Source organism: Diabrotica undecimpunctata, chromosome 5 (genome assembly GCF_040954645.1).
Source record: "Diabrotica undecimpunctata isolate CICGRU chromosome 5, icDiaUnde3, whole genome shotgun sequence".
NCBI classification, from domain to species: Eukaryota; Metazoa; Arthropoda; class Insecta; order Coleoptera; family Chrysomelidae; genus Diabrotica; species Diabrotica undecimpunctata.
Genome location: NC_092807.1, coordinates 143,530,911 through 143,558,900, shown reverse-complemented (window position 1 = coordinate 143,558,900; position 27,990 = coordinate 143,530,911). Strand labels below are relative to the sequence as shown.

Here is a 27,990-nt window from a genome sequence, read left to right as displayed (position 1 = left end):
AAGGTTAGGACTTCCAAAATAGCTGTAGCCTACCTGTAAGTATACTGCAGTCGTAGGAATCGATGTGCTATAAGAATTTTTATTGCAGTAGTAGGCAGCATCGTGAGCATTTGGAGTTCTTAATATTTATACAAACGATAATAGTAGATAAATAAAACACAATTTCTAAAAAAAATATTTATTAAAAACATATAAAACTACTGTTCCATCTCGGTTACTCCGAACACACCTTGTAATAGTCTAGCGGCACCGTTCACGTTATAATGTTCCTTATCGGATATGTATACATATGGAAAACGCATTATCCAATAAGCTGATTGAGTAAGTTTTGTAGGACCTTCTGTGGTTGGTGTAAAAATTGGTGCTCCAGGACCCGGTTGAACCTAAAAAACGATGGAAAATATTAGAGACAAATTATTTACACTTCTTCTGGATGGAAATAAAAATTTCAAAATTTTGATTCTTTATTTTTGTACAGCTCGTCAGGTTAGGTCCAATATGAGTAGACGCTTAACCACCCTTCCACTCGACCTAAAAAGTCTAATGTGGATCATCACTGCTAGAGAAGAGTATTTTCAAAACTGTAACAGATACAGAAAAACTGCTAAGGGAATCGGATTCAGCATTAGAGGTTAAGGGGAGAACTTATGAAACCGGAGAATATTACAATCTTTATAAAAAATTATAAAGAAATATGACTTTCGTGTCAGTGGTTGATGGCTTGATAAATTTAAAAAGCGATTTGGTATTCGTCTGTTAAGTATATCCAGTAAAAGTTGTCAAGCAACGAATCTGCAGTGCAGACATTTATCCAGTATTTTAAAGACAAAGTAGAAGAACTGGGTCTTCTTATTGACCAAATTTATAATGCAGACGAGAATGGTTTATTTTGGAGACTGTTGCCCAACAAAACATTCGTATTTTCTAAACAAGCGAAAATTAAAAATCCCAGAGCTTTCAAAAACATTTATTCGACAGTATGCTACAAGAACCACTCTTAAAGTTGGGTCACAAGCGAGCTATTTTGTGAATGGTTCCAGAAAGATTATGAACTTGACCATGCTCCAGGTCACCCTATTGAACAACCTAAATGAATTTATGGGATTATCCAAACCATCTTTATACCACCAAACCGCGCACTTTTACTGCAGCCGATTGATCAGTTTTATTCAAAAAGTAAAGTCCTTGCATAAAAATAAATTGCTGATCCGTATTATTTCTCAAGAAGGTGACAAAACAGAGGTCAAACAAAAATTTAATTTGAAGTATTTTGTATTCTCTTTTGCTCACGTATGGAATGGAACTCTGCTTTACCTGACTTAATCCAATCATCTTGGAAAAAGCTATGGGCTACAATAAATTTTGTAGCACAAATAGAAACATGTGATCCTGAAGTTAATCTAGCTACTGCCTATTAGTTTCAAAATTTTTCAGAAAGGGGATTCGAGACAAGCGAAGAAGATTTAAATTCTTGGTTTGAAGGAACCGAAGAAACAGAACAAATTATAACAGTTAAAGAAATATGTGAAGTAGTACAAGAAGAAGAATGCCTAGAAGAGATATTGAAGCCACCAACTACTACAACTGTAAAAGTATAAGCAGATACGATATTTAATTGTTTCAATATCTGCATAACATGAGCCGAAGAAAATGGCGTATTTGCTAAAGATATTATAATTCTTCGAAATACGCGGGACAAGATTTTTAAACAAGGACTACAATTTGTACAAAAATAAATCTCAATTAAGGATTATTTTAAACTGTGTAATAAAAGGGTGGTATATCTTACAGTTATAAAAAAACTTGTATGACATGAACACAAATACACACGTGGTACCCATTTCCTTTACGAAATGCTCTGTTTTATTTATTATGAACATTTCTTTGTAATCTTTCACTAACTCTTAATGATTTACGCGTTCCAGCTCCAGATTTCATCGTCTTCACATGGTCCAATATCTTTTCTTTTTCCTAAAATCTTGTGTAGTAGCACGCCCAACTCCATTTTCTTGCCAATTTGCACATATTTTCTTAACTATCTTTCTTTAAAATGTCCACTTTATCTTTCGAAGCTATAGTCTTGTGTTTTCGTTTACTTGACATTTTTAACAACAACATTCTCACTTCAAACATCACGTACATATGTAAGCACGTGCAAGTTTTGAGGTTAGTTTGATGCGGCGAAGCGCATACGCGGTGTGATGGTGTAGAAAGAGTGAGGTAGACGCGGGCGGAAGGTGCCGGATGATTGGAAGTGTCAGTTTATTAATTTGCCGGATAAAATCATTTGTATGGGCAATCATCCAAGGCTTCAAATGGCAAGAGTTACGTTAGCTTACCTAAATGAGATTTAAATTAAAGAATTTCCACCAAGTTTGCCACCTGTTTTCCCTGTTTGAATTTGCCACCAGGAAGTTTAAGTTGATATCCAATTGAGTATGTTCGAAAAAAGTAAATTGGGGGTCATGTATGTGCCCTTGTGCACCAATTAATAGGCAAACATTTGGGTGTAGTATTCTGTTAGAGACATATTTGACAAGAGACGTATTCTGTTAGAGACAAGTACCCATCTAGAACGTAATAACAATATTACGGATGCAAATAGTTATAGGAGACTTTGCTTAATTCTTCCAACTTTAAATTAAAGTAAAATAAATCTTCCTAACTACAACATTGTTTAATTACCCTTATTCACATTATGCTAATATCAAACTTACTAAAAATTGTAATTTAAAAGCAGTGCCAAGAGATCTCTAATATTTATCGTACTTCAACTTTAATTCAATCAACGTTACTTACTTTAGGATCCAAAGTGCAGTGGACTGGCGCTTTAGGCGTTACTACATGCAATCTCATAAGTTGTGCCAATTTTCCTGCCCTGCAAGCACATGGAAAGTACAATGGCATATCGCTTTCAGCTATTTTGTGTCCTGTCTCCTTAACTATGCTTCCAGGCATAGCTTTTAACATTCTCTCAGGACTTGATAACATAAATCTATGACCAGACGAACATTCGTATTCTACACCGATGAATACTTTCACAGTAAACTGCGGTAAGCTTCCAGTGGATCGACCTCTCCTGCCTCTGGTGGTGTATTTATTAACGTGTGGCCATATTTGCTTGGATTTGGAAAATACTAGTACGTCCCATGGTAGGAGATAGTTGGTTGAGCTTAAAAATCCTGGTTGATGCGATTCTGATAATCCTAAAGAACTAAATATATTATTATATTGGTAAAAAAATTAAGCACATATGTCTATAACATTTTCAACGAAAACAATATATAAAAACTTCGAATTATCCATTTTTTTTTTAATAAATAAATGAATTCAACAAGCAAGATCTGATCTCTTCATAAAATGTGATCAACAATATAAAAACCCTACAAAAACCAGGCTAATGAAACTGTGATTTCCGAAGTAGAAATTGAAACGTCAAAATAAACTTATTTTAAAGTAAAATAAGAATGTGGTTAATACTTTGTGTTAGGTTCAATAACGCATGTGTCCTACATGCTTCGTATAATCCTTCGGAGATGTTAAGGTATATTTTCGTATATTTTGATTAGTGCTTCTTGTAGGTGTTGGATCGTTTTGACATGACTGTCTATTTTTCAATGTGCCTCCAGTAAGTTGTCATTCCATCGTTTGCGTGGTCTTCCTACTCATCGTCTTCCTATTGGGGAACCGTCTCTTGCCGTCTTTACTACTCTATTTGTTGTTATTCGGCTTATATGATCGTTCCATTCTGCTCTTCTATTTCTTACCCAGTTCTTGATGTTCTCCACCTTGCATCTACGTCGTATATATGTACCTCTAGCTCTGTCCCATAGTATTTTACCATCAATTTTTCTAAGTGTTTTCATCTCTGCACCGTCCACATCTTAATAGTAAAAATTTGTTTAAGGCATTAAACACCTACGCATTTTCCGCGCTTAGCTGCTCATTTGGGATTATTAAGTGGACCAAAACGGATATAGAAACTATTCAGCGAAAAGTACGAACACATCTCACGAGGCACAAAAACACCATCCCTCGAAGTGTAGTAGAAAGAACGACATTACCGCGGTATTTAGGAGGACGAGGACATGGATATAAGCGAGCAATTAGAAAAACAGATTACTAATTTAAGAACTTTTTTCAGGTGCAGGCGGAGACATCTACTCTTCATCGCCCGATTTGTGCAGTAGATGATACAACACCGATCAAACTGAGGGAACAAGAAATGCGCATAAATCTTACTAAGAACGAAAAAATGCGCATCTGGATGGGTAAACCTCTGCACGGTGACATCCCAATGAAGTCAGTCAAGACTATGTCGACAATATAGCGTCGAACTATTGGTTGACATCAGGAAAGATGTTCCCTGAAACATTAAACAAACAAGGTTCATTACTTGCCATTCAGAATCAGGTTATATCAACCAAAAATTACCTGAAATATATCGTCAAAGACGCTCAGGTCCAAAACGACAAATGCAGATATGGATGTCAAGCCATAAAACCATCCAACATCTTACCGGCGGCTGCGAATTGCATGACTCAGTAGGGAAGTTCCTTCATCAAGAGATAGCTTTTAAACTGGGACTCCTACAAACAAACCATCTCTACTACTACTACTTGTCGGTTTATAACGTTCTCCGCCGTTTTCCGACTTCCAATCGCTACTTAGACCGGTTGTTCCATAGATCTTCTTCTATGGCCCTCTCTCTCAGTTCTTTATTTATTCCTTCGCTCCAACTTTTTCTCGGTCTACCTCGTTTTCTCTTTCCTTCTGGTTGCCACTTTATTATTTCTTTTGGCATTCGTTGTTCGTCCATTCTTTGTAAGTGTCCGAACCAGATAAGTTGTTTTGTTGTTAGGTCATCTGTGATTGTTCGTTTGATTCCCATTATTTCTCTAATGCGTTCGTTGGTAATCCTTTCTCTTCTAGATCTTCCTGCGGCTCTTCTCCAAAAATCCATTTCCGTCGCTTTCAGCGTTGACAGTGTTCTTTCTTTCAGTGGCCATACCTCACAGCTGTATAAAGTGATACTTTTTACTATAGTCTCATATATCCTCTTTTTATTTTCTTTGCTGATGGATTGGTCCCATAAAATGGTGTTTAACATTGTGATGGCTTTTCTCCCTGACGTATTTCTCTCTCTTATGGCTTTGTCTAATGTTCCATCTTGTGAAATAGTGATACCTAGGTATTTGTAGTCACAGCAGTGCTTTATCGTAGTGTTATCGTCTAATATGAGATCTTTTTGTTCTGCTCCAATGCACAGGTATTCGGTTTTCTTTTTATTTACTTCTAGACGCCATATATCATACTCTTCAATTAATTTTCGTGACATATAGTTTAAATCGTCATAATCTTTAGCCATTATTACTTGATCGTCTGCAAAGTTAAGCGTATATACCATAGTATTGGTGAGCGGTATCCCCATTGTCCTGCATTTTTGTTTCCATCTTTTTAAAGCACTTTCGAGGTATATTTTAAATAAAGTGGGAGACAAGCAACATCCTTGCTTTAATCCTTTTGATGTTATAAATCCTGTTGTTATTTGTGTCCCCGCTTTTATCTTTATTATTGGTTGGTTGTATAGCACTTTGACGGCTTTTATTAATTCTATATTAATATTCGTGCTTTCCATTGATTGCCACAGCTTCTTCAGTGGAACGCTGTCGTAGGCTTTCCGTAGGTCGACGAACAACATATGAATCTCTTGATTCCTTGCCATCTTTTTTTCTATTATCTGGGTTAAGGAGAAAATGTGGTCAATAGTGGATCAACCCGTACGAAATCCTGCTTGTTCTTCTGCTTCATAATACAAGTATTCTCTCTCGATTCGGTTCTTTAACACCTTTCCATATATTCGACTCATAGATCCGGTTACAGCTATTCCTCGGTAATTTTCACAATTATTTTTATCACCCTTTTTATGTATAGTGCTAAGGTGTGATATCTTCCATTCCGTAGGGATTTCGCTTGTGTTTATGCATTCTTGAAAAAGTTGTCGAAGACATTCGTACAATTTGTTCGTTCCGTACTTAAACAATTCTCCGGGTATATCTCCTGGTCCGGGTGCTTTGTTCCTCTTCAGCTGTTTACATACATTTTTAATTTCCTCTGTTGTTAATCTTATTGGCGAGCCAACTATTGAAATTCTATCTTGGTTTTGATTTCTACGTTCCTGAAATTCGACTCTATTCTCTACCAAAAGTCCTTTGAAATACTCTTCCCAGTCTTCAGGTTTTATGCTCTGTATTACTTCTTTATTCTTTTCTTTTCTCAATTTTTTTATCAGTTTACAGCTTTCTGTGCTTCTGGTTCCTCCTAGATAAGTATTTATTCGTTGGCAGTTTCTTTCCCAAGACTCGTTCTTCTTCTTAGAGATTTTCCTTCGTACTTCTGCTTGTTTTTCCTTATATTTTATTTTGTCTTGTAATGATTTAGAACTTAAATATTGTTGGTATAGTTGTCTTTTACATTTTATTTCTTCCTCTATTTCGTTATCCCACCAGTATGGTTTGTTTACCTTGGGTTTTATGTAGTATCCCATTGCTTCAAATGCTGCTTCGTGTAAACAGTTTTTTATATGTTTATATAGCTGGTCGATATTCTTGGGGGCGGGAATTTGTAGCTTCTTATCCAATCTATTTTTAAATAAGTCTTGGGTACTTTCTTCATCTAGGCTTCTGATGTTGTATCTTCGTTCCTGTATCTTTTCTGTTGTGTTTATGTCTATGCGTGTTTCTCTCTGTGGTCTTCGGATTGGGAAGTGTATTTTTGAACGTAATAAATAGTGATCGCTACCGCATGTTGAGCTTCTCTGAACTCTTACATCTTGTACTCTTAGTCGGGTTTTTTGTTTTGTTACAATATAATCGATTATTGATTTTATGTTTCGTGTTTCCTGAGTCCATGTATAGCTGTGTATCAGTTTATGTGGAAAGTACCCATTTAATATTCTTAGTTGATTCTGGTTGCATAAATCTATGAATCTTTCACCATTGTTGTTCATGGTGTCTTCTCCGTATTTTCCTACTATTTCATCCGCATCTTTTCTTCCATCTCCCATATTATAAATACGTTCCTGAGAGTATGCTTGAGAATGACAACTACAAGCTATATTGGGACCGCACTGTGCTCACAGACCAAATTGTAGCACATAATATACCAGATCTCGTGCTAGTTAAGAAACTAATGAGGCAAACAATACTAATCGATGTGGCAATACCTAACAACAATAATCTGCGTGTAAAGTAGAACGAAAAGATCGCCAAGTACAGAGATATGGAAATACAAATAAGGAGACAATGGAGAATGGAAAGTACCCACACGATACATATTATTCTTTCTACCACTGAAGTCATTGCGAAGAACCTCCTAGAAAACAAAAACTGACTCTAAATGAACATCTGTATGAGATCATGCAGAAAGCTGTGCTACTTTCGACGTCCAGATGCGTGGGAAAATTTTTGGGAGATAGACCGACGTACCAAGTCACCTAGGACCCGATAGCATGGAAAGAGTCCCACCAGAGCTCAATCGTTTTTGTAAATTTTCCCCTTAGAGGTAGTGTGAGTCGTATGGCTAAATCTGGATAAAAATAGTGATACCCCCGCCTAAGATCGGCGTTCGAAGTAATGGCAGTCGAAACACAGTCTGGCGCGCTGTGATCTAGACTAGAAAATTCGATGTTTGCTGAAATCCTAAGCAAACAACGGTAACATCGAGAACATGCGAATGAAAACCTGCCTGGGCTCCAAACTGTTCGAGAAGCAAGGTCGGGTTCGATGGAAATTCCAGAACGATTTAATATGTATATAAATCTAGGAAATGTAATTGTACAGTTCAGTCTTAAAATAAATATTGTATCGAGCAATAAGTGTATATAAATTAAATAATACAGATTTAATAAATTAGACATTAATAAGATCGTTACAATATTTTGGCTTATAGTGATAAAAGGCAGAAAATATAAAGGCCACAAATTTAGGATATGAGATGAATTCATGAACATGCTGGACTAAAATAGATTCTCAGAATTACTCGGAAAAGAGCACAGTGAAAAAACCAAAGGCTGTTCTTTCTTTTTTGTGTGAAAAGGAGATTTTAATAACTGTTAATATTTATTTATAATTATTTTAATTACATACCTAAATTATGACTGTACAGCGAAGATGCTCCAAGACAAACTAAAGACCAAGAGGAATATACGGGCAACAGCCCAGGAGTTGTACTCAACGTTAGCATCGCCGGGGCGGGTTCTGACAAATTGGAGATTTCCTTCTCCTGGTCCTTTTCACTTAGCTCTGATGAAACCGATGACTCCTCCGTTTCGCTGACAGAAGCTTTTGCCGTTTTCGTTTGTTGGGGAAATTGTATTCTTTCCAGTTTCGAGCATTGACATTCTTTGGATATTTGATGATAAAATGTGTAATTGGCTTGCTTTACGTTGTATGGGTCCTCCCTAGCCCCCACTTTTCGACCACAATCACATACAGCTGAAACATAAAATTTAAAAATAACTATTTTATTGTTCGGCAAATAATGAGTTCACAATTTGTAACGATCAGAGTCAGGCAAATATGCAAAAGTGCATATGTGTATGCATTTGCATATTTTTGACACAAAGAATATAATTTCAGCCTGCATATTTGCTGACTCTGGCAATAATCATAGTTTTATCGTTGATCTTAAATTTGAAACTTAGGAAAAATTGAGAGACGAGGTTGTTATGCACTGACACCTTAACATTTGTCAAGTACCAGAATTAAAGGTATCAGAACTATACTCGTTTTCATCCTTCTTGGCGTGTACCTGAAATAAGCTACTACGGAATTTTTAATATTCGTCTCTCTCTGATACACAGATGCGTAATTCAATTGTGCGAGTCACGTTCGTCATGGTAAAGTGTGATGAGAAGGGAATGAAGAGACCACTCACGTCTCCCAGTATTGTAGCAATAACACCGATGCGTTTGGCCGATACGGTGTCGGTGATAAGTTTGGCCTCTTTACGAATACAGATAGCTGGCAGTGACGTGTTTTTTTTATTATAACATGTTACCCTGATCTGTGCAGGTTTGAAGTAGCTGATGAAATAGTTTTTATAAGTAAACAGTTTTTAATTAATTAATAGTTTGAGCTCTTACTGTGTGGGATTCCATTACATAAAATAATACTCTCAACACCTTAAAAATTCCAGTTTATTATAAATTAACTCTCTCTCTCTTCCGATACCCATTGCAATAATGACTTGTAGCATTGTTCTTGAATGAGCTGGCTAATAGGTTTATAATTGTAGCAATTACCATTGATATTTTATGTTGTTTTAGTCCATTTTAGTCAGTCATTGTCGGAATTTTTCCGAACAGTTTTACTTATTATTTTTTGTTGTGAATAACTAATTGTTCTATTTAATAAAAAAAAAATGCCGGGAAAAACGATAACAGGAGAAATGCATTCATTTATTGGAGTATTTTAAAAAAGAAAACAACGGACCTTTGCTTTCGTTATCATCGGTACATGAACGAGTAGCGGACGCTTTGAAAATCAGTCTTCGCACAGTGACAAGAATAAAGAGTGAATACAAGACAGGGGCAGCTCTTACTACACCAGGAGAGTCACGTAATGTACAAAAAAAAGACTAATGATGTCAGAGATACTATAAAAGGAGAGATTAGAAATGTACTGTATGGCATGAAAGCAAAAGGAGAGCACGTTACAATTAAAGTTCTAAATACACAATTAAGAAACAAGCATTTCTATGACGGTTCTGATAAAAGTTTGTGGCGTCTTATGAAAAACTGTGGGTTTTTATACAAACTAGAAAATAGTAGACGAGTGCTATGTGAGAAACCATGTATTGTCTCCAAACGACTGTATTTTTTGAGGCATTATATGAGAAATTTTTTAAGTCCAAGCCCACTTCAGTTCGTTTTTTTAGATGAAACATGGATATTCCTAAAAGGGGCATATAAACGTACTTGGCAAGATGACTGTGTGAAAAGCATCAGAAAACGACACGAAAATACAGGTAAACGCTTTGTTGTTTTACATGCCGGAAGTAGGCAAGGATTTGTTAAAGATGCTGGATTACTGTTTTCTACGAAATCGAAGAGTGCAGACTATCATGATTCTATGGATAGAGTCTTTTAAAAAGTGGGTCTCCGAAAAGCTGATACCAATGTTGGAGGAACCATCTCTAATTATTATGGATAATGCCTCATACCATAGCTCTTTAATAGAAAAGTTACCGAATGCCAGTTGGAAAAAATCGGACTTACAAGAATGGTTACGAGCGAAAAAAATAATTTTTGACGACGATTCGGGCAAGACAGAGCTATTGAGTCTTTGTCGCCAGAATAAACCACAAAATACCAGGTACGTTATAGACGAGCTACTCCAAGAACATGGGCATCAGGTTTTGAGATTGCCTCCATATCACTGTCAATATAATCCGATTGAGTTGGTCTGGGGCATTTCTAAATAATACTATGATCGTCATATTGGAGAACATGGAAGTGGAGATGAAACAGTGAAAAAAGTTTGGGGCGATGCATTAGCTGATGCAACACCTGCAGTGTGGGCGAGTTGTGTTAACCATACTGAAAAATTAATTCAAGACGTCTGGGCAAATATGGTTACATATGATGAAAATGAAAGTAGGATTATCATCGATTTGGCGGAAGATTCAAATGATGAAGACAGTTCCAGTGAAGACGCTGACTGATTAGCTAATTAATTAAGGTCAGTACGTTGTAACAGTTCAGAATTCGCTACATTTCATCATTTTTTAATTAAAGTGGGTTAAATAATTAACACTTTTTTGGGTATATTTCAAAATCCTTTTAAAATGTACTTTTCGTTATATCCTGTCCTATTGTACTGCAAGCTAGAAAAATACTTCTTCGCAATTTATACGTATATTCCGTTATTAGAAATTTAATGAAAAATAATTTATAATTTTCTTTTATAACTATTATTTCGTTTGACATGCTACATTTTGCTCCGCCACTGGAGGAGGTAAACGAATCGAGCTTAGACAAGGACAGACAGATGAAACAACTTATTGCAAGTATTTTTACACGCACACGCCAAGAAAGATGAAAACGATTATACCAAAGTTAATCTTTGCAGTACAATAATTCAGCTGATTTTAATCGATGACTTTATCAAGGTTTGGGATTTTGACGTAAATTTTAATTAACTTTGAGACTGGATTGTAACTAGAAAATGGATGGGTACGGTTATTTACGGTGTTCCACAAAATTGGTGGACCACTTTTTTAACAAGCTATAATTCTTTCAGCGGGTCGGATAGCTCTGGCGGTAGGTTTCTGACTTATCAACTAGCAAAAATGTCTAGCTAGAGGAATCATAGAACAATATTAAAATTTTATAATAATAATAGCCTCTCTTTATACCGCAGGTGTAGGTTAATGCTATATCAAGTTAGCCTGCTATTTCTTGGACCTATGATATACGCTTTATTAACTTTACAACACTAAGTTGAGTGGACCGTGGCCTATAGATATGTTAAAAATATCTCGATGTTTTCGCCGGTGCCAGATAAACCAAGTCTTCTAATTCATAGTCAGTCATTCTACCGTTGGAGTTATCTGGCCCCATCAAAACTTTATTTGTAATTAACAATGTGTGTGCCCTCCTCCAACAGGAGGAGGGCATTATGTGTGCATTACACAACATATTTTGCATTTATATTAGAAGAACATTTTGTGAGGTGATGAATAGTATTTGTTGATGCAGCTGAACGATTGTAAATGAGTCGAATACGTTTTAGGCCGGGACTCAACGTTAAGCGTTCATTCAACGAGTAAATTCCAAACAGATACACTTTATTTGGTATCTAGAGAGTTCTTCAGAGGGAGAACTCCAGTTATGTAAAAAATACTCACAAAATAGATAAAATATTTTAACACCTTTCCATAAATATTACGATTGTTAACACATTACAAAAAAACCAACCTATCACATATAAAAGTGAACAGCATTTCGTCTCATTGATTAGGCTTATTGCATTTTTTTTTTAAAATGATTTATCGTACAGTATAATAATACAAATTTAATAATACACTACCTTTATAGATAAATCCACTCATGTGTTCCCGATCGCTAGAATGTTTTGGTAACTTACAGGGATTACCAGTTAAAGAAGCGACTTCACATTGTTGTCTACCGTTTTCCCAATGAGCTCGACAATCCTTTTCTAGCTGAGATGCATACCGCTCAAAAACCGGGCCACGTGCTTGAGCTCTAAACAGTGTTAGAGCTATCGCCAATCTAGCTTCGTGATCAACTTTAGCATAGTGCGAAGGTAAACCCTCTAAATACCTGGCTAAAGCTAAAGGAAGGACTTTCAGACAACGTTGTTCGGAAAATCGGGTATCGGTACATAAAGCGTTGACAAGTTTTTGTTTTGATAAAAGTTTGTAAAGAGCTTTGGTGGCTTCAATCCACTGCTTTAATATAGGTAGCTGTAAAGATAAAATAAATTATTTAAGATAACTTAAGGTAAAATAAGTAAAGAAAGTTCAAAAAATTTGAAAGAAAAGGGAACTTAAACAGTGTAACTAGCTGCCCGGCGAAAGCACCTTAGAATTAAATAATGTGTCAAAGTTCAATAACTAAAAATAAAAAGACAATCAAAAACAAATACTCAAAACATTCTGTACGAAAAAAGTTTATTCAATTTAATGCGTTAGGATAAACAATATTTTCGGTCTTTTTTTATTTGACGATGAAGGTTTTTCCAATTGCAAAAACGAGACGCAGAATTGTCAGTGCGAGAAACATGGAAACTCCGCAACCTTCCAACGATTGGACTTGCATTTGTTTATCGACATTGCAAAGGAAATTGTAGATGCTTGAAATCAAATTTTAAATCCGTTGGAATCATCGGTATATGCGGGATCAAGACAATCCTTTCCTTTGTATTTTCCCATGATGATCTTTGCTTCAATGACATTATTCATTTGCTTTTTCACAGTCAATCTAGTTTCACTGCACAATCGAGGTTGATTAATGTAACGCAGCATAACGACAACTGTTCCTACTTTTAATTGTAAATTGTGGGATAGTTGACATTGTACTATGGTCGCTGCTATTATGTTCGATATGTACGAACTCGTTTCATTCATGCCAATACGACTATTATCATTTTCTATATCTCGCTGCTCACCAGAGCGGTCAGCAAGTGACATAGTTCTTCGCACATTTGCTTGACTTCCGGGACCCAAGTCAGGTCGTCTTCTCCTTGGCATTGTCTTGATAATATGAAGTTGTTTAATCATTTGTAAGATTTAGAATAATAAAAGATAAAAGTAATTGAATTATGAATGAAAAAAAAAACGTATCCCCTACGAGGAATCGAACCACGGTCCCTCGCATGACATTGCTAAGCGTTTGTGCCCTCCAATTTAAAAACTGGCAGGACCCTGGTCTACCTGGCCTTTCGGCTATACGACCGTTAACGACTCCACTGCCCCTACGAGACCGACACCAAAATGAAGGTGCCACGCTACGAACACAAGGAACGTCTCGTGGGGCTCCACCTTCCCCGTAGTAGCTGTGTTGCGATTACCTCACCTACCCGTTATCCCACCCACGGGCGGGTAGGCGACGCAGGCAAAGGAATTTCCACCTCGCACGTGGACAGGTCACCGCCGAGGATCTCTCCTCTACCACTCTTAAATCTCCTGACGGGTACGTGCCGGGGCACCAACACCATGCTTGACACAAGGCCAAGAGAGGGCCCAGCTCGTTCAACCTCGCCAGGTTCTCTTCGAATGAGAGTAGAGTGGTCCCACGAGAGTCTCGTCTCGGATACTAGTAATGTAGACCGGTGACCGTGTCGCCTAAGCGACCGTGTGCGTTTCTACAAACCCGACACAAAAAAATCTTCAGGAATAACGTTCCACAGGTTAGTATACAAATTAATATGTAAACAAAGTAATGGCCCGTACTTCAGAAAATAAATTAATAGTATTCATAAAAAATCTTATGTAGATCGTGCTATTCTTGAGAATACTCAAATATCTTCATCCTAAATATTTTAAAATTTCTTATTAACTACTGCAACTTAATTATTTTTATTTCTACACAGTATTTCCATTGTGATATTCGGCAGATATTCAATTTTGTTTTTTTAATAATAACTTTTCTAACTTTGTTAATTGAACTAAATTTTTAAGTGTCAGTTAATTTGTAGTTATCAAATATATAAGTTGTAAAACGAACGTATTTCTTTTATTTCATACCGTATATTCATTTTAACCTTTAAAATATGATTTATATTATTATCTCTTTCAGATACAACTTGTTATTTGACTGTATTAATTTATCTTTATGTATAATATGTCGTGTTTTTAGTGTTTACCGCGGGATAAATAAATCATAGTTTATTAAAAATGTATTGCACTTTTTTAGATATATGTAGTAGTATAGCAGTTTTATTATTATTGAGTCAGGCCCTGATCCCACCGCCATATTGGTATGATCGTTAGCCACACCTACTGACGCCGTTTTTAATAGACACGTTAATATGAACTTCTCCATAGATTCTAACTCGATGACTACCCAGTACATTTTAATTGTGGTAACTGTCAAATATGAAATTGTTAAACGCGCGAAATTTAAATAATCGTTAATTTTTTGTGAATTTTTTTAATTTTCTGTGCAATTTTCTTAAATTTTTCTTCTGTAAGAACCTTCTACATAGTATTAGAAATCAGAAAAAAACAAAGCTGAATGAAATTGGTACAATTGTCCTCAAGTTATGGCGTGAAAAAGGGAAATAGAGATTGATTTTTATATAATAGATTCAAAATGTATTTTCACTTGAACGTTAATTATTAAAAGTAACTATCAGGTAAACGTAAAAGTAAGAATGAAAAGAATAATTTTTAAAGATTGACATTAAGTTCCAATAGTAGTATCCAATAGTAACTATGAAAATGGGAGTGCGACAATGGGAATTACTGGCACAGGACCGACAAACATGGAAGGCAATAGTAAACGCTTCAAAGACTCACGAAGAGTTGTAGTGCCATTAATGATGAATAGTAACTATGTACACTCCTGTTAAACATGATCGCAGCCTTATAAACATTGACATTATACGAGGTGATTCAACGAAACGGTACGACTTCAAACAAACAAAATTCGATCGACAAAAAAAGCTGTGTCAAGTCTCCATTGCTCTTTAACCTATACTCTGAATGTTTATATAAACTAGACTACGCAGAATATTGTAGTAAATATATTAATAATATCAGATATCCAGACGATGGCCTTGATGACAAAAAGAATAGAGTGTTTAGAAAATATACTAGCCAGAGTAAATTATACAAGTAAATCAATGGGACTGACTATAAATGTTCATAAAAAGAACAGATGCTGTAGCGTTACCGTAAAATGGGGTGAAATTGACCACTTTAAAATTATTCATTCAAAAATACGATATCAAATTGTAAAATTCACTACATATTTTTTACTAATATGATTCAACAAGATCTATATTAAATATTTCTCCATAAAAAATTTTTTTTATTAAGATTTTGACTAAACAATGCAAACAACTGGATGAACAATTTCATACCCTGAATGGGCCGAAATTGATCACTTGTTTTTAAGTGAATGAAAATAGCACAATATGTAATGGCGGCCCATTATGTTCACCCCACGTTATAAATGTTTAAAAAAAAAATGTAAGCATTCTGAAAAATGTATATTGGGGTGAAATTGATCATTGCAATTTAAACCACAATTTACTTTTCTACAGATTTATTTTATTCACACAAAAATCAAAAATGTATAATTTATCATGTTCGAGCAGTTTGAAGGCCTTCTGTAATGCATCCGTAAATTTATATCCTACAACATCTAGGTCCTTTTCATTAGCTTTTTGAATTTTAGCAACATAGCGATAGTATTGCTTCTTCCTTCTTAACCTTCTTCCTCCTAATACATTTACTAACAGAAAAACTCCTTCTTTGATGTTATCCTTGTTATAGGAATAATATTCAACCCCATCATTATTGTCAGACTCATCCAAGTTAGACGTTTCACTTTCTGTTTCGTTATCAATTGGTGGCTCTTCTTCACTGTTGCTTTCAGTTTCATCAGCTGGATGGTGCAGCTAAATATCTTTTCTCCTTTAGATAATGTACTTACCAAAAGTTTATCGATTTGACCATCTATTTCTTCATCTTCTCTAAGTAACTTATTTAAAACATTCTCGGGAGAGAAAGGGTAAATTCCCGTAGCTGCAAAGGAGGAACAATAATTCATTTTATAGCGCTGTTTTTGTTTTTTTTTGTCCATGTGCTGAAGGGTAGTGTTTAACAAGGAAAATCTTTCTTCTATTGTGGTTAATGTGGGGCGACAGTGTTTCCAATCTTTAAGAGTTTTCCTCCAAGCCATCTGAAACTGACGAAAAAAACCGACATCAAGTGGTTGGGTCAAATGTGTTGATTTTTTGACCAACAACTCTCCTACTTCTCAGTATTAATAGCTCAAGTATCCTACTATTGCAGACTTCTTTCTTTAAAAAAAGAAGAATTATTCTAAATAGTGGAAGTGTATACTAAACCCATCAAATTTTGGGTAGTATATATTTAAAAAATATACTAGCGGACCAACTCGACATCGAGTTTTGATGTAAGTTTTGCTGATATTTAAGAGGGGCGGAGTCTAACGATCCGTCGTTTCCGTCGCCTGGTGTAAATGTTCCAAAAATCCTAAAAATAAACTGTATCGACGCCAATTTTTTTTAATTGAAAATCGATACAGTAGTTTTTTAGGATTTTCAGGAAGATTTACATTAGGAAACGGAAACAATATGATTGTTAGACTCCGCCCCTCTTAAATAAAAAACGGAAGTAAAACCGGAAGTAACTTTTTTTTGCATATTTTAGATTGTAAAATGCCACGTTTAAGAAAAAGAAGTCGGTTTGAGAACTCTAACTAACTAACTAATTTAATTTAAATTTAAATATTATTTAAATTAAAAAAAAAAAAGAAAACAGTATGATGCTCTGAACTAAAACATAAAAATAAAAAAATACCAACTCATCAGATAGTGTAAAACAGACCCCATAAATTAAAATCGGAGACAGGAGGATCATGAATTTTGAGTGGTCATTATCGTTATTCCTTAAGTGGAAACACTTGTTGGTGCATTCCAGCATTCGAGAATTGACGCGTTGTTGCATTGTGTATAATATTGAATTCCTATACTTTACTATAGGAAAAATTCATTTTATGGCCGCCATTTTTAAACCGGTTTGAATTTATTAAATTTTAAACTTAGGGGGAATCTACTCAACAATCTGTTTAATTATTCGAAAAAATTATTCTCCTATCTATCACCGTTTAGGAGGAGTATTGCGCACAAGAAAAGGGCTTAGCCTTTTAGTATATAAGATTTTAGTTGTTATAATTTAACATAACTATTTATTATATGGAGCAGATAAATAAATATTGATTGTCGGTAATTCACAAAGTTCTATTTTATTTACCATTTAGTTTGTTTACTATTAATATTGGCTATAAGTACGTGTGTTTGGTTGTATAGTAATTTCCAGCCACTCTGGTCTGTCAAAAAGTAACTAACTTCGCAAAAAAATTATTACTAAATTCACTCGACAGTTCGGACTGGGAATAGTGAACCGAGTATACCCTGAAAAATAACGTATTTACATGTATTGACAGAGAACATGTAACTATTAAGATAATTAGTTCAAATCGTCCATTTTTTGTAGTTTTTCTCAGACACCGGAAAGTTAGGAAGCTAAAGAAACTTATCAAAACTATAGCCATAATTAAAACAAGCTTTTTTCCATAAAAAAATATACTTATTCAACTAAACAATTACTGATTTCCCGCTAGTGTTTACTAATTAAAGCGACCAACGTTTGTTAAGCTTCTTAGATTTCAGGGAAAATTAAAATATTCAGAATCATTCGCAATTATCAATTTCGCCCCTTTGGATCAATTTCAGCCCATTTTATGGTATAGATTAATTTTGGTATTGTGTTTCTCCCATCTTACAAATGTTTAGTAATAGATGTATTAAGTAACATCTTCTAACCTCAAAATGAGCTGATTGAGAATGCTGGTGTCTTCCAGAACTCACGGTGTCATCAAAACCTTTGGTTCTTGCCTGCTGAATATGGACGAGCAGGAATTTCTTAAAGTTCTTTTCTCCTCCTGGCTGACTAGAATACGGGACTTCTAACTGCATAGCTCCTCCTGGTTGGCAGTCCAATAATAAACCTCTTACCATATGTCCTAGGTCATCTGTGTAACTATCTGCTTCCTCGATGTAAACAAATTCATCATTCATAGGGATAGCAAACACCGAACACCTTAAAGTAACATAATATATGAAAATATGCTGTCTATAAAATAATACTGTGATGAGATATAGAAAACAACAAAGTGTTATTTTTAAAATTATATATATATATATATATATATATATATATATATATATATATATATATATATATATATATATATATATATACATCGGTTTAGAACGTCTTTCGACGTTGTCCGATACCTAAACACCATCTCTTCCTATCTTCGCAGTCGTTTGTTGTTAAATTTCTTTCGCTCATGGACTTGATTACGCCGTGTTGCCATTCTACTCTGGGTCTTCCTCTTTTCCGTCGACCTATCGGTTGCCATTCTACTACTTTTTTGGGGAGTCTTGCTGCTGGCATCCGTTGAACATGCCCATACCACCTTAATTGTTTCTTCTCTATATCTTGAGTTATATTTCCTTCTATTCCCATACGTTGTTTTATTACATCATTTCTGATTCGGTCTCGTCTGGAAATACCTAAAGATATTCTCATTACATCGATCTCTACTGCTTCTATTCGCTTTTTGTTCTTTTCACTAATTCTCCATGTTTCAGCGCCATAAAGAAGAGTAGTTTTAATCATGGTCTCATATACATTAAATTTTCTTCCTTTCGTTATCTCTTTACTCCAGAGTATACCATTGAGACATCCTAAGACTTTCTTTGCTTAAGTGATTCGTTTTTCTATTTCCCGTGTATCAGTTCCTGTATTGTCAAAGGCAACACCCAAGTAGTCATAGCTCTGACAGCAGGAAATATGTTGTCCGTTTTCGAGGTCTATGTTATCTGACTCGTTTCCAATACAAAGATATTTGGTTTTTGTTGTATTGACATTCATTCCCCAGTCGTTATATTCTTCTATCAGTTTTCTAAGCATGTACTGCATGTTTTCCCTGTCGGTCGCTAGCACTACCTGGTCATCAGCAAACTGGAGTGTATATATACATTCATTGCTAAGCTCTATACCCATCCTATGCACCTTTCTTTTCCATCTTTCCAATGCTGCTGCAACATATATCTTGAATAAGGTTGGTGAGATACAGCATCCCTGTCGCAAGCCTTTTGTAACCAGGAATTCTTCCGTTAGATATTTTCCTGTTTTTTTAAAAAGTTTAAATTATAATAAAGTATATTGCGAAAAGTTCTATTATAACAATAATAGAACATAATGAAGAGATGGTGATATATCCAAGTTTGAACACGGAAAAGAAAGGAGCAGATCTACTCTAAAAGCAAAAAATCCAAGCATATGTTAAACTTCCGCAAAGAAACGAAAAAGAAATAAGATGATTACTGTACTTTTATGTCGTAGTCAAATGCGTTTAAACTGTGTTTCTTACCCCGAGGAACTAATAATACGTGTTTTCTTTAAAACAAAATATATTTTGTCTTCTAAATTATGTTCTAGCTTTTTGACATTGGTAATGTTAGTTGGACACCTCTCAAAATAAAATATCAATCTTGGAGTACAAAATCTTCCAGCAGCAACCCATTCTTGACTAAGTGTGTCAATACCCTTTAGAAGTTCTGTAATTTTGTCGCTTAGTTTTTGACTAAAACAAAAGATCAAAAAATTAATATATGAAACAATTTTTGATAAGTAAAATATACAATCAGTTGAAAATATGTACAGATCTTGTTAAAGTTTAATTCCAAAAACTATTATAAGACTTCCAAGAAGTCTTGGGCAATCCCACAAAAAATTTAAATTTACTCCAAAATTTCTACTTAACAAATACAAATATTGTATGTAGCAAGTAAAAAAATACATAGTATATAAAAAGGAATATAAAACGTAACTTAAATCTATCACAAACAAGAACACACATATTAAACAGAAAAAGATTTATGGCAAAGTCACGGTAAGCAGTTCAGTGGATGTTCTGCAATGAGTCATATGTTCTTCTGAGTAGTAAAAGAAATGTTCGTAAGTAGTGACAGTTTCGCGTATTGTGAACGTGAACATCAGACTGCTTTATTAAATGGGCCCGTTTTCTGTGAATTTCAAACTTGAAATATCAACCATGTAGGTAGCGGCACAGAATAATAAACAATCAGAATGCCCACTCTACTTGAAAAAATAAGTAGAGATAATTCATAATGTCGTGGACCTGACGTAATCATTTAGTGACGTCAATCTATGAACGAAACATTGAAATCAGGCATTGCTAAAAACATGCAGTTCTCTTCAATGCGTTATCGCAGCGTGAACAATCGTTTTTAATATTTTATCATTTTTTGGATCTTTCTGAATAAAAAAGGTTAATTGTAATTTTTCTCTAAAGTTGATCGTTTTCAACTTACACAACACAATTATTTTTGAATTCACCAAACCTTGTTCTATCAGTTTCTTATACTTTAGTTTGGGCTTATTTAATTTAAAAACATTGTTTTTAGTTGTTTGAGGCCCTTATCACAACCTAAAAATGGATTTATACAAAACTGTTAAATAAATTAGGACCAATTATTGCGTGAGCGACCTCTTGTATAAACATATTTTGCTGAATTTAAAACCAAAATCCTATTATTTTTCTATCATACATTGATTCGTTATTTATTTACTTCTCCTCTAGATTTTTTTCAGTTCTTAAAAGGTTTGTTTATAAGCCAAATTAGTGCAATGAAAATATTTTACATTTTTACAAAGCAATTCTTATCGGCAGTGAAGACAGGAAGTTGTAAAACAGAAGGGTCAGGTTGACGCTATCTACACAGACTTCTCAAAAGCCTTCGATAGAGTTAACCATGATCTGCTTATTGCTAAATTAAATGGCTATGGATTTGGAGGTAAAATAATTGAGTGGATAGGTAGTTATATATCTGGTAGATGTCAGTATGTTAAATATGGAAATTGTTTATCTCAACGAGTATCTGTAACCTCAGGGGTCTCATATTGGACTTCTCTTATTTAATATATTTGTTAATGATATATCCTCAGTGATTAAAAATAGTAAATTTCTAATGTTTGCTGATGACCTTAAAATATTTCGAATAGTTAATGACCTAGTTGATGCCTCTTTGTTACAGAATGACATTAAAAGCTTAGCTAGTTGGTGTGAGGTAAACATGCTATACTTAAATATACAAAAATGTTTTAAAATTAAAAAGGTAAAAGAAATAATAAGTTAGACTTACTCACAATCAATTTAATTTAACTAATCGGACGACCGGTTTCGCTTTCTATAATATGCAAAGCATCTTCAGGTCACGATACAAAGTTAAAATGATGCCGGTACTCTATTAAATGATGGTTGAAAAAACATGGTTCAAACTATCTTGTATTGTTAGTAAAGCAGACAAACTGATCATACTCGGTGATTTTAATATAAATTTTAAAATTTAATCTGATCCTTCTTTTGATATTCAAAATCTATTAATATCTTTTGGTCTAAAAGTAACTATAAACTCTTATACTAAAATCACATCCCGGTCTAGTAGTTGCATCGACAGCATTACTTATTTATTTATTTATTTAATTAACGGATATACCATTTTTACAGAAATATGACGTCAACCTTTACAAAGCTTATATATAGGTTGCGTTAATAAACAACAAACCAAAATTAAAATCAAACAAAATTCAATTAAGGTAGTAGCTTAAGTTATTAAACAATGCTCAAAATCTCTCAAATGATTTCTTAAATGTTGCTGTAGATATTCCAAATAACTCTAAACTATTGCTGTGCTCATTGGCAGTTCGTAAAATTCTTATAATGGGTTCATTTTGGCCATAATTCGTAGTGTGGAATGGAATGTTGAAAATCTCGGTGTTACGAGTACTTCTAGTATTAACATTAAAATTTATTAAACTTAGTAACTCTGGATCTTGAACATATCCATTTATAATTTTAAAAAGGAAACATAAATCCGCTTGACATCTTCTATCATGTAGTGATTGGATATTTAGTATTGACAGTATATCATGATATGTGTATTGATGTCTAATAAAACCAATTTTGTAAGCACATACCCTCAAGAATTTATTTTGAACTCTCTCGATACTGTAGATGTCACTGTTATATGAAGGAGACCAAATGAGAGAACCATACTCCAAAACTGATCGAACTAAACTACAGTATAACATTTTTAAAGTTTGTACTGAAAACTGATTACAGTTTCTAAGAATAAATCCCAACATTTTTAAAGCTTTAGCTGAAGATTCGTTAATGTGATATTTAAAAGTTAGTTTAGAATCAAAATTTATACCTAAATCTTTAATATTATGACGTGCCTCGAAAGGTACATTATTTATACAATAATCATAATTTACAAACTCTCTTGTTTTTCCAAAAGTAATTTTAAAACTCATGAATGTGTTGCTTGTGTGAGTCCATTTCAAAAGGTAAAAGAAATAATAAGTTAGACTTACTCACAATCAATTTAATTTAACTAATCGGACGACCGGTTTCGCTTTCTATAATATGCAAAGCATCTTCAGGTCACGATACAAAGTTAAAATGATGCCGGTACTCTATTAATTGATGGTTGAAAGAACATGGTTCAAACTATCTTGTATTGTTGATTGGAGAACTCAGGTCAACTATTGTAATTGTTTAACAGTAAACGGGGAAGTTCTTGAGGAGACAGATTTTATCCAATGAAGTAGAGATAGGTGAAATGTATTGTTTGTTTGATGAAAGTAATGTTCTATACCATTAAGTTCTTTAAAGTTATTTATATTTATTCTGGAGATATATTTATGAAATGTGTGTTATTTATTGAGATTTTATGTTTTGTTTTGGAAGGTGACAGTTGTAAGACAATGAATAAGAATGGATGTACAAATTGTGTGGGTGTGCAATTATATAAGCTTGTAGTTATCAAATTTCTTTGATAAAGTTGTTGCAATATCTGGCAAATTTTGTAAAGTCAAACAATTTTTATGTTAAAATTAAATTAAGACACTTTTACACACACAGAAACACACAGAAAACACTTTTTTTATGCTATGCATAGCATAAAAAAACTCATTGTCTCCTAGTAAGAAATGTAGTTCTTTTTAAAATACTCCCCCTTTTAAATTAAATGTCTGTTTCGTCCCCCGTTTTTTAAGTGTTCATCAATACACATATCATGATATACTGTCAATACTAAATATCCAATCACTACATGATAGAAGATGTCAAGCGGATTTATGTTTCCTTTTTAAAATTATAAATGGATATGTTCAAGATCCAGAGTTACTAAGTTTAATAAATTTTAATGTTAATACTAGAAGTACTCGTAACACCGAGATTTTCAACATTCCATTCCACACTACGAATTATGGCCAAAATGAACCCATTATAAGAATTTTACGAACTGCCAATGAGCACAGCAATAGTTTAGAGTTATTTGGAATATCTACAGCAACATTTAAGAAATCATTTGAGAGATTTTGAGCATTGTTTAATAACTTAAGCTACTACCTTAATTGAATTTTGTTTGATTTTAATTTTGGTTTGTTGTTTATTAACGCAACCTATATATAAGCTTTGTAAAGGTTGACGTCATATTTCTGTAAAAATGGTATATCCGTTAATTAAATAAATAAATAAATAAGTAATGCTGTCGATGCAACTACTAGACCGGGATGTGATTTTAGTATAAGAGTTTATAGTTACTTTTAGACCAAAAGATATTAATAGATTTTGAATATCAAAAGAAGGATCAGATTAAATTTTAAAATTTATATTAAAATCACCGAGTATGATCAGTTTGTCTGCTTTACTAAGCAATGACATTCTCAAAATTCACCAAAAACAAGTTCAAGTCACCCTTACCCCATCTGTATACAGTTAAAATATTGGTTTTTATTGAAGGTACATAAATTGCACAAAAAACTTTGCTCTACATTATATTTATTTAGAAGAATACATAGGATTTTCTTTTATATAAATTCCACTTGTTTCCACCTTGTTTCTTTTTTAACTTACAATAGAAATTAGCTAATGAAAAGCCGGAGATGCTAATTAATTTTAAATTTTCTTCACATTGCCAGTGCTCCGAAATACATATGACGTCATATAAATTCTGATTTGCAAGAAAAGCATTGATCATATCGACTTTATTTGAAATACACTTCAAATTAACATGAAACATGCTTACCGTACCTTGTCCAATTAGTTTATTTTGGTAAACGTGTGTAGAAGCTGCTAGGTTTCTTCCTCTTTCTTCTTTATGTGCTAAAAATTTCTTTTAAAGTTAAATCTCCTAACTGCAGCTTCTTTGAGACAAATATTAGGTGTAGACTTCGTCAATTTTACAATTTTATATGTAGAGTATTTGTCAGTATTCCACGCAGTTAAGAGTAATATCGGGTACCATCTAGGCCAAGAATTTTAGATCATCGGAGAATGATCTAAACAGGGTTACAATCTACTTGCGTAAGCGTCTTCTACAAAATATTCTTTGGTTTCCCCCCTTATCCCAATTTTATGGTAATGTAGTGGTATTGTTGACTGTCTTCTTCGTTTTGTACAGTACTTAGATGCTGCTTGTTCATGTATGTGGCATTTGCCCCAAGTCCATAATTCTATTTATTTATTATATCAACCCTGTTAGCCAACTTATTCCTGTCTCTTCTAACGGTGTCCATATTCCTCCAGGGATGATATCTAGTCAAGCTACTTTACTTTCCTTTATTTTTCTTTGTAGTTCTTAAACAATTTCCTCGTTTATTATTTTGGAGATCATTGTTGTTTACTGTATATATTTAATTTTTATAATTGGTTTTTTTATTCTTCTTTTGTTTTCTTTTCAAACGTTAAAAGTTTAATAATCTGTCAAGTATGTTTTCAATTGCCTTTTGACATCCTTTTCATGTACCAGTTTTTTTATTATTTGTTTGTGTACTGTAAGTATACTAGAGATCGATACATATAATCTATAATAGAGTATAATAGAGATAGGTACATAGTTATAAATACATATAATCTATTTAAAATATTTTTTACTGCTTCTTGCTTTCTTTGCTCTATGTTTGACTAAAGTCTAGGGATATTATTAGGTAAAAGGACGCATCAGACACCCTCCAATTCCCTGATGAAAGACCAAAGTCTTTCAGCCAATTTACAAAATTGTTATAGATGCATTAAATTATTTTTTAATAGTAAATATATGTTAATTAAAAAAAAATAGTAGTAATTACAATATTTTCAAACTATTTACATTAAAGGAAAGACACTAAAAGAAAGTTGTTTATTGTTTTGATATGTAAAGGATTTCTTCAGAGTTCAGGAACAGAGTTCTCTCTGAATATTTACAGTGAGTGTTTTTGGGTATCTTCATAATTTAAGCCTCAACTAGTTGCTTCTTTTTTTTTTAATAGGGAAAAATTGGAATTTGGTTATGATTGATTTATTGGGTTTTCAGAGTAATTTGGATCTAATATGATGTTTTGAATTCGTCTTGGAGATATTTGGATACTTTTTTTGTTGGAATTTGTTAAACGCGATGCTCTATAACGTCATTTATTTTTTCTTCTTACTTTTTTCACTATCTGTCGTTATCTATTTCCATTTCCTCTTCCATAACGAGCTTCCGCTGTTATGAAGACATTTCAGCTTCTTGTTATGTTTTTTTCTTTACCTTTTCTATCTTTTTTTATCACTAATTAACTTTCAAGCGATTTTTAACAATACTGTTAGCTAATTACAGAGAGTGGGCCGATTTACGTCCTTCCTCTATGAATATCAAATGATTACTGTGTAGAAAAGCTTATTACTTTCCTTTAACAGTTTTTACTTTGGCAGTTATAGTGTCAAGCATAAAGTAAATGCAAGCTGCTGGTAAATTACTACTTTAGAAATTACTTAAGTAATTATTTATAGAAAAATACAGAAAACTTGTTACCTTAATGAATCTATGGCTTTAAAATACTGGATGTAGTTAGTATCTACTGTACAAGTAGGATGTGATAAAATTACAATGTGACTAATATGAAATACTAGTAGAAGATATCGAGCAAAGATACTTTTTATTTCATCATATACAGCTAAGAAATCATCGCACTTTCTGTCAGCTTCACATTTCTTTTGAATTGCTGAATATTCATTCACAAATAGGTCTGCATCTAGAGGACTGGACATATGTAAGTAAACTATTTGATTTTCTTCATCATAGGAGCCGTCGATTACACACTACAAAAAACATTTAATGATAAGTCAAATATATATTGCACAGGAGCACAATCCGTCAAACGCTCCGTGTATGAATCAGTATCATTAGAGTTTTATAATGCGTTATTTCTACATAACCTTGCATTGTCAGAGACTCATGTAGATGCAAATTCAAACACAGAACGGCCAGCGAATGTCTCTACTCATTTCCCACCTCTACTGGTAGCTACAAAAAGTTTCATCTATTCTGATGGACACAAACAAAAATAATATTTAATAAAATTGTTTTCTCTTCTTTTGAGTTGTTCAAAAATTTGAAAGTTTACATTTCAGCAAAAGCATTAACATTCGAGACAATTTTTTCAATAAGGATGTAATTGCATGTATAAAGAAGTTAACTTGGCATTCTACACACGGAAGTTCATTTTAAAATGTACGAGAAGCGAGAATTAACCTATTTGTAAAACCTAACCTAGCCCTAATCTTCACAATACCGTAACAAAAATTTTTACTGCCTAATCAAAAATTTATTTTAGATTTGACATGTTCTTAACCACGAATGATTGTCTATGCCTATGGTGCCATTTAAGGGACAGATAAACATAAAAGAATATGTTAAAAATAAACTAAAACCTTGGGGTATTAAAATCTTCGTGTTATGCAGAAGCACTGGGAGGTTGTATGATTTCATAATATATCAAGGAGCAACTACTGAATTGGATTAAAACAGAATCACTTATATTTGAGTAGCGCAGCTCTGTGGTTACTGCTCTATCAAAAAAAATAACCTCACCTAATTTTCATATGTACTATGACAACTACTTTAGTAATTATATCGTATTGCAATATTTGAGAGAAAGGCATATTTATGTATCTGGCACAGCTAGATTGATAGGTTCCAGAAGGTACCATTTTTCTCAGATATCAAAATGAAGAAGAAAGATAGATGATCACGCCAAGAATTAATTAGTGGTGAAAGGTAAAAACCTTGTAAGTATGTTTTATATCAACTGATCATCTCTCTGGTCACATATTATATCTATTGACTTTCTGTCTGAAAACCTACATTCTAAAAACTAGCTGTCAAAAGATCATTATCAACGTTTGTACAATTATTAGTCACTAGTCACAAGAGAGATAAATAAAAGGATAAAATGGCATACTTTAAAAACAAGTCTAATACTAATACATATAATCTTTACCTCTTGATCGTCCGTATTCTCTTTTTGAGCAATTACGCGGCCTATAGATTTTACTTTTAAACCAGATAAATTGTAAGGCGATTTCCCAATAATTGATACAACCACAACTTTATCACAAGAAATGCCGGAAACATCACTGAAAGAAATAATGTATTATATTAAAATTTTAATAAATTATTTCTTTACTCACAACAATTGATCAAAATTGGGTATTCGGAAAGTGTTTCGCATTATGATATTGTTTGATTTAAATTAATATTTGTTCTTGTTCCTAGATTAGGTTAGGTTACTAACAAATCTTCTTTT

General features: G+C 33.6%; 1 protein-coding gene across 1 annotated transcript; it reads right to left on the bottom strand.

Annotated features, from left to right (window-relative positions):
• Nucleotides 1–167: 167 nt before the first annotated feature.
• LOC140441915 (nonsense-mediated mRNA decay factor SMG8) lies at nt 168–27,990 on the bottom strand. Its single transcript, XM_072532913.1, has 9 exons — nt 27,875–27,990; nt 27,685–27,820; nt 26,217–26,503; nt 19,724–19,936; nt 18,105–18,381; nt 12,093–12,489; nt 8,148–8,495; nt 2,800–3,206; nt 168–383 (listed from the first exon to the last, which is right to left on the bottom strand). The coding sequence occupies exons 1-9, from the start codon at nt 27,913–27,915 to the stop codon at nt 198–200; spliced, it is 2,292 nt and encodes a 763-aa protein (XP_072389014.1). The 5' UTR covers nt 27,916–27,990; the 3' UTR covers nt 168–197.

Excerpts from the sequence above, each read along its gene's own strand:
- LOC140441915 (XM_072532913.1), bottom strand. The coding sequence starts at position 27,915 with ATGCGAAACACTTTCCGAATACCCAATTTTGATCAATTGTT. Across the intron at positions 19,937-26,216 it reads AAAGCCATAGATTCATTAAG|TCAAAAACTAAGCGACAAAA; the intron begins GTAACAAGTTTT and ends CTTTTGTTTTAG. Across the intron at positions 12,490-18,104 it reads CTCAATCAGCTCATTTTGAG|CTACCTATATTAAAGCAGTG; the intron begins GTTAGAAGATGT and ends TTATCTTTACAG.